Here is a 13,265-nt window from a genome sequence, read left to right as displayed (position 1 = left end):
GTCAGAGCCTCTGGGAACATGCAAATCACTTCAAAATTAGGCCACTGTTAAATACATACAACCCATATATTCCTTGAACGCTACTGCGAATAAGCGGTTTGGCAGTGACAGGGAAGGACAGAGCTGATACAAGCCTATCTGATCAGACGTGCTCCGCCTCCATACGCCACAGGAAGGAAGGGCTGCAATCAATAAAAAGGAAGGGCAAGCGTTAAAAAGGCCTGTCTCTTGGTTCTATTATTCCTCTGAAAGCTGCCTGTTCCTCACAACCTCTTTAGTGTTGTTTTTCCAAGTGCGAGGAGGAGGTGTGTGCATGCACGTGCTTTGGTTTCTGTAGCTCAAAGTAGGCAGGAGGAGAAGCAGACGAAAAAACAATACGGAAAGTAACGGAATAATAATAAAGAATACAATAATAGTGTGAATGCTGACTAGAACATGCATTTCCCGCAGCGTGAATGCTGACGAGCTTGCCTGTGCAGAGAGTGAGAGACATGATAGGAGGAAGGACTGGAAGGAGAAAATAGAGGGGATGATAAGTGAAAAAATGAGGGGATGAGGGGGAAAAATGAGGGATGAACTTCCCATGAGCAACAGCATATCTGATATCAGCTCGGTCTTATGACAGCTGCTAAGACTTAACTCCTGACTTCAAATATCTCCTGCTCTCCCCCCATGTTTTCTGTGTTGCCCAGTGACTTTCCATCCCATCAGCATTTCGGGTCGTTGTGTGTGTGTGTTTCTATATACGCGCATGTGTGTGCATTTCTAACGGTGCAAGAAAAAAAGGGAAGTGAGAGGACTGTCACCCCATCTCCCCGTTAACACTGAAAAAAAAAAAAATCCTCCTGCTCAGCCTATATGTTCCTCCAGTTTGACATGTACTGCATAGGTTTACAAACTAACAGTACACTCGTGTACGTGGGCTAGCTTCTTCCCAGTGCACACAGTGATAGGGACACATAGGTACACAAACATAAAACTGCATGTGTGACCTGCAGAATCTTCCAGCATGAGGTGGGAGGATTTTACTCAGCAGCACAGCTTTCTCAAGCTACGATAATAATTCTGTCTATTACATATATCAACACATGTAATATTGCTATATTATATTTAAGAATATAACAAAGATCAAACAATAGCAGTGGTTGATAGATACTCGAGAAATGTGCAAGTCTTTACAGGGATGCCAATTTCTGAATGAGCCGTAGCTCAACAAAATAGCCCACCAACAGTTGGACTGTCCTGTGAAAAGTGCAGCTCCCACAGATCTCAACAGCTCCAGCTATATATAGCCGGACTGGCTCCGGGCACACAGGTGGACATCTTTGATACCAAATACTGACAAGTAGGCAAAGGGAAGGACATGGAAGGCATAAGTGAGGCAATGGTCGACAAGGAAAAGGGGGGGGTGGGGGGGTTTAGAGAAGGGGTTGGGTGTGAGGAATGAATGAATGAGCAAGATGGGGCGTGCAAGAGGCAGAGAGGGTGACAGAGGGAAGACTTTACATTGTTGCTAGCATGTGGTAATGTTCTTTATTAAAAGGCATAATGTCTTTGTTGTCAGGGCACTGGGCCATACATAGTCACACAACAGCTGACTAAACAGTCCCACTCATGGTACTTCTGGATTCTGTTGCCAATGAACACCGCTTACATCACCCTCAGGAGCTGAAGGAACCCAGAAAGTGGCAGGACAATGATGTCAGTGGGTGAGCTAAATAGAGGCAGCAATGCAGGATATTTAGGGAAGGTAAAACATACTCTTTCAGTAGATTACATGTGCAATGGGGCTGCACTAAAAGGGATTTCCATTATCAATTAATTATGCTGATTATACTCCTGATTAATCGGTTGTATTAAAAAGGTTAGAAAATAGTGGACTAGGCCTATTAAAGATGCCCAAAATGGTACCCTCAAATTGCTTGTTATCCCAAAAAAACAAAAATGTCAGGGAGTGATGCATTAGTTTGCTCATATCAATCCCACCACATCAATACCCTGAGATGCAACTGAAAGCTCCAGAAAACGATCGTCAGAGGGCATTGTGCAACCAATAGGTTTGTGTTAACTACTATTTTCAAGGTCAAGAATGAGCTTTTGCACTCAAAGATTTTCAGCTTCCTTTCGTAAAAGGACAAGAAGTAGCAGCATCATCACATTTGAGAGGCTACTACCAGCAAATGTTCTGACATTTCTGCTCAGAAATGACTTTAATGATAATCAATTTCAAATGTTTGCGCATTAATATTCTGTGAATTGATTAATCGATTAATCAACTAATTGTTTCAGCTTTAATGTGGAACATAAATATATACATACTTGCACACACATATAAAAAGGCTACCAGTGAAACAACAAAACGAAACCAGCGGGCAGCATTTAAACAACCATCAATAGACATGCAGCAAACCCATAACTTCAAACTTTAACAAAAACTGTAAAGTGTGTGTATGTGTGTTTGTCTAGTTCTGAAAAAGTTTCAGTAATAAGTATTATCCTTAACCTTTTGATCCCAAAACACAACTACACACACACACACACACACACACACACACACACACACTTGTTATCAGCCCTGTGGTCCATGAAAGGTAGGTGTTCCTGGTCTGACTGTGGAGATTGTGCGTAATGCCCTCTTTACCAGGTGCACTTATGTTAACATGGAGACAACATGGTAGGCAGATGGAAACTCCCAGGACACCACCTCACACACATCTCAGCCCCACTCGCTGCTATAGAACAGAGTCATTACATCATCACCCCTCGCCTTGGGGGACCGAGGCATGAGCGCTGACCACTTGGAGACGTGGGATCATTACATCACTGAGAGCAGCCCGGAGCAAGCCATAAAAGAAGGAGCCACGGCTATGTGCGGCGAGCAGGAACTGGACCGTGTGAACTGATCATCGCTAATGCTCGGTAATGTTGCTAACAGACATACAGGTCAGGTGGAGGGTCAGGGACTGCTTGACGCAATGCTGTGACACACATCACCCCAGGTCTTCAGCCGGCCCAGCCAGAAATCAGCATGCTTAGGTCACATTATGGTGAGCCACACACAGTACTTTAAAAATAATATTAGGGCTATAACTAACCATTATTTTCACTGTTTGGTTTGGTCTATACAATTTTAGAATATGGAGAAAAATGTTGATTAGTGCTTTCCCAAAGCCCAAGATGACATCCTCAAATGTCTGGTTTTGTCCACAACTCAAATATATAATATGTCATAGAGGAGTGAAGAAACTAGAAAATATTCAGATTTAAGAAAGGGGAATCAGAGAATCTTTATAAAGAATGACTGAAACAATTAATCGATTATCAAAATAGTTGGTGATTAATTTCATAGTTGACAACTAATCGATTCATCTTTGCAGCTCTGAATAATATTCCACTATTATCAATGCTGGAGTTTACTTTCCATTCATAAACCTGAATGTGCCAGTGGTATATTTGTTTCACTACGTCCTGTTTCATAACCGTAGGCCTATTGGTAGGCCTAAGCCATCACACTTCCAATATATATTTACATTGCCAATACAAGTGCATTTTTATTTATTTTATTTTACCTTTATTTCTTCAGGGAAGGTTCCCAATGAGAGGCAGCCTCTCTTTTGCAGGAACACCCTGATCACATTCACACAGTTCCACATTCATACCTGGAAGCTGCCCAGTACAACCACAGTCTGACCTGCTGGCCACTGAGCAGCTCCACTGGAGCGGTTGGAGGTTAAGGGCCTTGCTCAAGGGCACCTCAGTGGTGGTAATGAGGGAGGGACAAGCACTGCTCTTTCACTTTCCCCATCCAGATTTTATCCTGTCGGTCTGGGGATTAAACCGACGACCTCCCGGTCACAAGCTCACTTCTCTAACCTTTAGGCCACCACTGGTTGTCCATATTATTATTCCAAGAAGTGTTACGACACTCTAAATAAGCAAGTTTCCGTAACCTTAACAGAAACAACACTGACCTATTGTCATTGTGGTGTATGTAGGTGTCAGAGTGGGCAATGCAGCTTCTAAACAGGATATGCCACCTTGGTTATCATGAGGGACTAGAGGATCAATACTGTATCTACTAATAAAAAAACACAGTTACCAAGTGATTTAGTACCAGTTAGCAGGAAGTAGACAAGATAGAGTGAACATGGCTACAGTGCTGTAGAAGAAACATTTATGTCTTCAGACAAACATCTTTAAAAACAGGTCACAAATACATACTTTCATTTTCATTTGAAAAAAGTGGACAGGGGTTTTAGCAATTTTAACTTAAACAGCAGTAAATTATATGTATATTTTTGGAAACTATTTTCCGCTGCAGCTTTGAACTAATGAGAACGGCTGGGTGATAGAGCCAAAATCTTAACTCATATCTCGATGACAATATGTATCACGTATATGTATGTTATGGGTTTCAAGGATGGCGTTATATCAGGTTTTGGATACTCAACACTCCTTGTTAGTCATTATTTATTGTTGGTTTTGGTCTTTTCATGGGATTTGTTGACAATAAGAAAAATATAGAATGTCACAAAGAATAAATAAGGCAATTTCTTGGATATAGAATATTACCAGACTTCTTTTTTAAGAACTATTATTATTCTAATGCTGCCATAAAGTTGGTAAGAGATTAAATAAATCTAGTAGCACCACTCATTTCTCTTTTGATTAAAACATAAAATAGAGCGATTACACTGTGTGATCATGCATACTTACAATATTTAGTCTTTAGTCTTCCCATCTAGACTATAACCACATACAATCCTGAGTAGGAGTTCATGACAAAGAAAGAATAATACTCAAAAGCAGAAGTGGGTTACTTAGAAGGTGGGGAGCAAGAACAGTGTGATGGTGAAGCCAGTCTCTCCAGATTTCAAAAAAGCAGGCTGAAAGAAGTGCGCTGGGGAGAAAACAGGTAAATGAAGACTGAGGATGTCAGCAAAATACATGTATGAAACTGTACAGATAAACGGAGGAAGAACAAAGACATTAAAACTGTCATCAGCATGCAGCAAATCACTCCAGCTCGCTCCACCTATGCATGCCTCCCTCCCTTGTATGGTTCTCTCTTAATGGAAATGACCTCCATCTGAGACAGTTAAGTGGCCCAAACCTGATTAGTTATTTACCTCCCTTCCATCTCTCTTTCCTTTATCCACCCATCACACACATACAAACAGCACGGTGGCGCCTCAAGTCTTCCTTTACATCTTCCCTCCTCTCTGCCAAACGATGCCCCGCTCCCCCTATAAGGATGGTAATTAATTGTGTCATTTTTATACGAGAGACAATAGTCCCTTTGGATTTACAGAGCAGGCATTTGTCCAAGCGTGGTGATATCTAAGTGCTTTTCAGAGCTATTCATATCTATACAACAACTAAGGGGTTCACACATCTCAGGCTTCCATACATAGCTGCTTCTCTGTGCATGTGTACGGCAACACGTGCTGGTGACAGAAACGTGCGATTCCATGATCTGGCGAGAGGAGAGAGATAGATAAAGAGTGAGAGGGAGAGAGCGAGAGAGAGCGAGAGAGAGCGATGCCCTCCAAGATGAGAGCTCTCAAGCGATATAATGGCTCTCCTTTGGGTTTTAAATCAGCGTGCAGAAAGTGCTCTGCCCTGGTGTTGCCTGCTGCAGTGTAACACAGGAGAGAAGCGAGAGAAAATATTTTATATATCTGATTCCAGAGCCCTCTTAGGCCTTTGCTGTAGGTGTGCATAAGACACGCATTGAATAAGTGAGGCTGTATACTATCTGTGTCCATCTGTATGTCAATGTTCTCACCTAGAAATGTGTTCGACAATGCAGTATTTTAAACAGACCATTACATCCACGTAAAAAAGAATAAAAATCTCTAAGTATCATAAACCTGTCTGTATACGGGCACTGCAGTCTTGCAGGAATTAAACAAAAGCAAAACAGGGAGTTTTTTTTGTCGAGCGAACAAGCCCAACTTATGACAACTTCATCAGGCCACCTCACCTTTACACACACACACACACACACACACACACACACACACACACACACACACACACACACACACACACACACACACACACACACACACACACACACACACACACACACACACACACACACACACACACACACACACACACACACACACACACACACACACACACACACACACACACACACACACACACACACACACACACACACACACACACCAGTGAGTATGCATAAACAAGGCTTGCATCAGAAAGAAACAGACCACCACAGCCATCTATGCTTCTGTGGAGGTATAACTGTTCCAACAAAAACTTTGAAGCTGGCATGTCCCCCTACATACATCTGTGTTTAACTCATCCTGATGATAAACAACAACAAGCATAACTAAAAGTTCTTCTTTAAAAAAACCTTTTGACCGTCGAATATTGGTCTTTTGCAAAGATGCAACTTACTGCATGCTATCAGAAGTGACTACATCAACCTCGGGGAACAGATTGCTTGTTTGTTGTTTTTAAACAATCAAATTAAGAATCACTGTAATACACAGGTCCATAGCTGTGCACTCTTTATCAACATTAGTAGGAAAATAACAAATGAATACACAAATGATGAACAGATGCATTCTTACTCTGGCTTAAAATAAATATCAAACCAAGAGGAAACCACTAAAGAATATATGTGTTTATAGTGACAATGCCTCCACCAGCTTTTTGCTTCGCTTATTTTGAGCAGCTCCAATTCACATACAGGCCTGCTCTATGTCCGGGGGCCACAATACCACGTTCATGCTCTAACTGTTTACGCTCTAGCTGTTTACGTGTTTTAGGGAGCAGCAGGGCCATTTCAAATAAAAAAACTGTTTTGCAGGTAGTGAGTGCAAGAGAACTAGGTTTATTTTTAAGGGAACAGTGACATCTTGTGGACACATTTCAAAATTCCACTCCAAAGCCCAGGGGATTCCAGTTTCTTGAGCAATAATGTGCGGCTTATGGGACGCCTCGGTAGCTCACCTGGTTGAGTGTGCACCCTGTGTACCGAGGCTCAGTTCTTTCCGCAGTGGCCGCGGGTGCGATTCCAACCTACAGCACTTTGCTGCATGTCATTCCCTGTCTCTCTCTCCCCCTTTCCTATCTCTTTAACAGTTCTCCTGTCTACTAAATACCAAAACAAATCTTTAATAAAGTGTGGCTTCTCATTTAAAAATGATGGCGAACTCAACTTCAACGTCCTTAACAGAGAGAATACACTGAAATGTGTCCATAGTACAGACTACCGAAAAGTACCAAAAGTTTGCATTCAATGCCAAGTCCAGTTTCGTTTTTACAGATAGTTCCTAATTTGTATCATAGTTCTGCTAATTGTAGACTGTATTTTATTCAAGCACCTGGTTTCTCTTGTACAGAAATGTTTTTTGTACAAAATCATATTTTCATGTCACAGGAATGTTTTGATAAATTTACCAAAACTCAGGTATCAAACTGAACATTTTCCCACTTCTACTTAAGAGTGACTTGCAACAAGAGTCCCCTGCTTGACTCGAACTAGGGGACCCCTAATTTACCAGAAAGCCCCCAAACGTTGCCAATATGTTCTGACCGAGTGATGCGTAATCTTTGTTGTTGTTGTGCAATCAGAATAACATGAGACTACTAACCAAGTATCAGAATAGAGTCTTCTTTCTGGACGTGCTTCTCCAGAAGGTGCTGGAATTTGGAGAATCTGCCCAACCAATCATAACTCTGCTCTGTCTTGTATCTTTCATCCCAGTAGTCAACGTCTTTGTACCTGGAGTTGTCATCCGGCAGGTAGTCCATGCTCTCTGCGACATGTAAATGTGAGAAGAAAAATAAAACGTCAAAATAGTATCCATTTCAGAAAAGAACACTTTGAACTGCTTTCATTTAGGGCTGAACGATTAATCGTTTTCAAATCGAAATCGCGATTTAATAGGAATGCGATTAGCTAATCGTGAAGCGATTAATCGAATGTGAAATTTTTAAAGTGAATCTTTGGTGTGACATTTGGTCAAACATTTTTGATTCCTCTTTTCATTATTTTATTTACTGTTTTATCATAACTCTGGAATGTTACATAACACACATTGTTTACAGAAATGTCCTAATTTTGTATTAGTTTATTTAAAATGATGTTAGAAGTTGCAATATGTAGCTAAAAAAGAAATATGTAGCTAAATCACAATACCTGGTAGGATAATTAGGCAATTAGATTTTTTCCCCAAATTGTTCAGCCCTACTTTGATTGTGGCTAGACGTTCACTAGCTTTGATCCAGGAACCATCATGTAATCATATGCTCCATTAGAATTGACTTTTTTCCCCCTCCCAGTTTACCTCCTGGCTGTTTAAAGCTTGAAGTGACTGAGGGTCACTTGTTTTTAGGCGCTGACAGAAATTGAGAGTTAATTTATCAGTGCAGTTTAGTGTCCCAAATTATTTTCCAAAAACTGAGTGTTTTTGGAAACCTGTCATTTGAGACAGGTTAGTTTATTATTTTCCAAAAACTGAGTAAGCTACCATAAAGCTACCATCTGCGGGATTAGGCTGACTGAACGCCTCTAAGTCAGAATCCCTCCCAGACGTCCCTAACCCAAAATGACTTAATAAATGAGTTTTTGAGCGGCAAATTTGCCATACACACACACACACACACACACACACAATGGGCTTTGGCTACTTACGAATTCCTCGTTAAAGCCAATGGCTGTGTAATCAGTAAACACGCACTGAATCCACGTGTTGTAGTTTTACAGCATGAAAGCTAAAGTGTCCCAGACCGCGTGGGTACCATTTACTGCAGACGCATCTACATCAACAACACAATAAATATGAATGAGAAGTCAAAGTGAGTCTAAAAACTGCAAAGTCCTTTAATAAATTATCAATTTTGATAAGACGCCGGTATTTCCTTGTTGATGTGTTTTTCTTCTTCTTCTCTGCGCTTTATTTTTTGCGGAGCACAATACCAACTTTTCGGTGTATACCGCCACCTACCGTACCGGAGTATGTAGAACAGGGTCGACTTTACATTTAGTCTGTGATAATAAAATAAAATACAATAAATAAATAAAAGTAAATACCTATGTTATATGATATTATATTATATTATTAAAACATCTATTACCCCTCTATTTTGCCACACAGTGTCTCTAGTTGTTCCTCATACCCCTTCCAATTCCCATCCTCTCCCTTTACAGTGACATAAAATTGCTGTAAAATCACTTTCTCATGGCTTTTCTCCTTCTTAAAACAAGTCAATACATTTCAAAGAATAAGATGGTGTACCACATTTTGAACTTCTATGCCTATTACTACATATGCCGCTAGATAGAAAATGCATTAGGCATGATAATTTAGGGCTGAGCGTTCAGAGAAAATTCTATTCAATTCACTGAACTTTATATATCCATTAGGGACTTTATTTGTGCAGAACACCAGTGCATGTATACGTTATATACCTAACAACACAACACAGTTCACATTTCACAAAGTCTCACAGTTTGCATGTACAGTTCACATAATCAGCAACACAACACAAATACCACACACATCATACCAGCAGTCCATCAGTCAGAAGGTTAAAACCATAGAGCAGCTGCCCAGCAGCTGTGATTAAGCTTGCATAGCATGGAGAACAAAACACACCTGCAGTTTTGTTCCATTAATTACAAAACATGTAGACATTGTAACAAACTAATATATCAACTTTTTGTTTAGACACAGTTTGAACTCAGACCACGTACTTTAAATCTACAGCAGTAAATTGAGCTGTACAATGAAATGTGGTGATTATATAGCACAAAGAAACGGCACATTACTTTGTGGGATCTGAAAAAACAACTAGAGTTGGATACAGTCTACTTTTAATTTTAACATATTACCAGTGGTGGATGAAGTACTCAGATGTTAAAGGTGCCGTAGGTAGGATTATGAAGATCCAGGATTTAGCCAAAAAATGTGAACATCGGCAACTTCTCAGTCCCTCCCCCCTTTTCTGCTTAAGCCCAAAACGGTCTCCTAAGCCCCTCCCCCCACAAGGGAGAATGAATGAGTGTGCATGAGCAGTGATTGACACGCAGTTAGACACCCCACCTGGCCTTGATTGGTGCATCTGAACAGGGAGCGGTGGATTTTTGCAAATCACACTACAGGCTGTAGGTGGTGCCAGAGGAGCCAGATTTTCTTTTTAATTACCTGCTTCATGGGGTCTCTAGCTCACTCAGTAGAGCGTTGGCCCCATGTAGGCTGAGTCTTTTGCAGCGGTCTTGGTTTGAATCCGACCTGTGACCCTTTGCTGCGTGTCATCCCTTATCTTTATTTCCCCCTTTCCTGTCTATCCACTTTTTTGGGAACAGCCCCAAAAAGTAATCTTTAAAAAGAAATTACCTGCTTCATGTAGTTCTTCTCGAACATAGCGTCAGTTTCAGCAAATATGACAGAAAGTTAGTTTTATAAGGCTTACCTACAGCACCTTCAACTTAAGTAAAAGTAGAAATACCTTAGCCTAAAATACTCAATTACAAAAGTCCTAATTTACTGTAAAATGTAAGGAAAAAATGTATTAGTAGCAAATTGTAATTAAAGTAGTAAAAGTAAAATTTCTCATTCTACATAATGGCTCCTTTCAAAGTATTATGTGGATCCAATTTTATATATTCTGTATACTACTGGGTAGATTAGTAGTATAGTAACTACTAAGTGTCAAATAAATATAGTAAATTCAAAGGTAAATATCTGCCTCTCAAATGTATTGGATTAAGAGCAGAAAGTAGCAGGAAAGGAAAAAAACTTAAGTGAAATACAAGTAGGCTATGTCAAAATTGTACTAAGTACAGCACTTGAGTAAATGTAGGCCTATTTGGTTACATTCCACCACTGTATATTACTATGTGATGTAGCACTCAACCCAGACCACACAGTTGTGAGACAGCCAGCAGTATAGTGTCGGTCATTTGTGTTTGAGAAGCATTTTGCTGGTGAGTATCTCCGCTGCGAGGATGAGCTCCATGAAGAGCACGGTCAGGCCACGACGCACCACCAGCTGCCTGGCCGACAGAGGCCCTGGTACTGCAGCGTCGGCCGTCTCCTCACAGCTCAGGACGTCAGATGAAGCGATGTCCATCTGGGACTCTCTCCGGAAAATGTGGGCATCTCCTGATCAGAGAGGTTAGTTAGGAGTTAGTTGTGTGTACTCTGCACAGTATGCTCGTTCCTGGAGGGCATGCAATGAAAAGGAAAAGTGAAGCGAGCATTTAATGTATTTACCCTCATTTTCCATTGCCAGAACTTCTTTCTTTTCTGTGACCTGGACTCCTGCCCTCACCGTTGCCGGCTCATACACAATTAGGACAGCTGTTTAAAGTGCATATTTCAAAATGAAATACGTGTTGTTGTTCTACAGGGACATTGACTATTATACTGAATTTACTGCAGTTACTTTTTAAATTGCAGTTACAGGAACATTAGTGTAAATTCCTCGTTGTGACTATAGAGGGCAGAAACGACTCCACAGGGTGTGTGTGTGTATAAGGGTTAGGCTAGTGGGAAGGCATGGAAAGTCTTGAGATACCTCAACCGGAGGTAGAACAAAGCAAAAGAATGTTTTTCATATTCTCTTAGGTCTCCCATGTGGGAAATGTATTGTTGTGCACTGTGAGTGTTGCTCGTGCCTAAAGATGAGACATTGTGTCACGTGGGATTATGTGCTTGAGGGACAAAAGATCAAAAAAAGCAAAAGCAAGAAAAGAATAGACCAGGTGACGTTTTCTGTTTGTATGGGTCATATTATATTCTTACTTTCAGTTTATTTTGTGACCGCAAACGATTACTTTTACAACCAGGACATTTATTTACCTGTGAAATGCGTTTTTTGTTTGATGTGTATGTGTGTGTGTGTGTGTGTGTGTGTGTGTCTATGCGTCTTAATGTGGTCGTGTCTGATTGTAGGTGTCTGTGTGTGGGAATGTTGTCTTTCTGCACCTGCCATTCCCACACAAAGTTACCAAATTGTTACTTTTCAAGCACTTTCACCTGTTTTGATTAAGTTCTAAGAAATAAGCACCAATAATGATCCAAAATCTTGTTTCTGTTTTTTACCTTTTTTATAATTGAATTTCCTTGTTTTCCCACAAAAAACGAAAATGATCATATGATCAAAAATGTGATCTCTCAGGGGTAAATGGCAAATATGAACCATAAATGATGTATGTATCCATTGGCAATTGAGCTAAATCTGTTACATTACATTAATATGAACACTACACAAGGGTTAAGGCTTCCAAACGGGACTTTGTTTCGATGTTCTGCCTCTGTTAGGAGCACATCGATCTCACAATCACTGAATCGTGTTTTTTCCCCATTTTTCCGTTTCGTGATTGGTGATCAAGGGCTCCTTTCAAGGCTGGAATATATAATTGATTGATTAACATGGACCTTTATTAGAACAAATATGGGACAACCTTGGGAGGCGCGTGAGGTTCGTGCAGGACCGCATAAGGTAACGCACGTCTGTATTTATAACGAGAAGAGTGCCTACAGGTGTGCGCCGCAAGGTGTTATAAATCAGAATATTGTTTGCACAAAATCTTTCAGAATAGAATCTACGCACAGATTTATAAATGAGGCCCTAGAACATTGTATGTTAATAAAGACAGAAGCCTATGAAAGACAAACGAGCTTTAGATTTAGAACATCAGTGTGTACATGCCATGGTATATCCAAAAATGTACTATTATGAAAAAAGTGTGCAATCTGATGCAAATGTTACATTTTGAGATGTGTTTTTTTTTAGATGACATTTTGAATGCAGTGTTTCATTTTAAAGGAGATATAAGGCATTTTGCTTTTTGAGTGTGCAGTTTTGGGAATTGAGTTTTTAAAAAAAGGAGACAGTTTTGAAAATGTGGTTAAGCAGTTGTAAAAAACTGTAATATATATATATATATATATTACAGTTTTTTACAACTGCTTACACATTTATATATCAACCTGCTAGGGATATGTACATATTGTGCATTTGGCAAGCGTATAAATACTGACCGTGCGACCTCTGGGCTTTGTTTGACAGCAAGTAGTATGTGCTCCAAGTTAATGAGGATAGCCCAGCAGGGGAAGCAGGTCAGCAGTTGAATCAAAACACCTCTTTGGAGAATGACTCCCACAAACTTTAAGTTTCCACTCCCATATGTCTAAAGAAAAAAAAAAATTCAAATTCAAGTTTTATTTGTCATATGTAAGCTATATATTAACACAGACAATCAATCAGACGTG

At 40.2% G+C, this 13,265-nt stretch overlaps 1 protein-coding gene across 1 annotated transcript in view; it reads right to left on the bottom strand.

The window, feature by feature from the left end:
• Positions 1-8,961, bottom strand: part of ece2a (endothelin converting enzyme 2a) — an 88,365-nt gene extending 79,404 nt beyond the window's left edge. The window contains exons 1-2 of the mRNA XM_028593517.1: positions 8,678-8,961; positions 7,635-7,799 (exon numbers count right to left, since the gene is read on the bottom strand). Coding sequence (XP_028449318.1) covers positions 7,635-7,794 — 160 coding nt within the window. The 5' untranslated portion in view covers positions 7,795-7,799; positions 8,678-8,961. The remainder of the gene's footprint in view (positions 1-7,634; positions 7,800-8,677) is intronic.
• Between the last annotated feature and the right edge of the window lie 4,304 nt (positions 8,962-13,265).

The sequence above is a fragment of the Perca flavescens genome, chromosome 12 (genome assembly GCF_004354835.1).
Source record: "Perca flavescens isolate YP-PL-M2 chromosome 12, PFLA_1.0, whole genome shotgun sequence".
NCBI lineage: Eukaryota > Metazoa > Chordata > Actinopteri > Perciformes > Percidae > Perca > Perca flavescens.
Note: the sequence above shows the minus strand (reverse complement) of the source record. Positions and strands in the feature narration are given on the sequence as shown.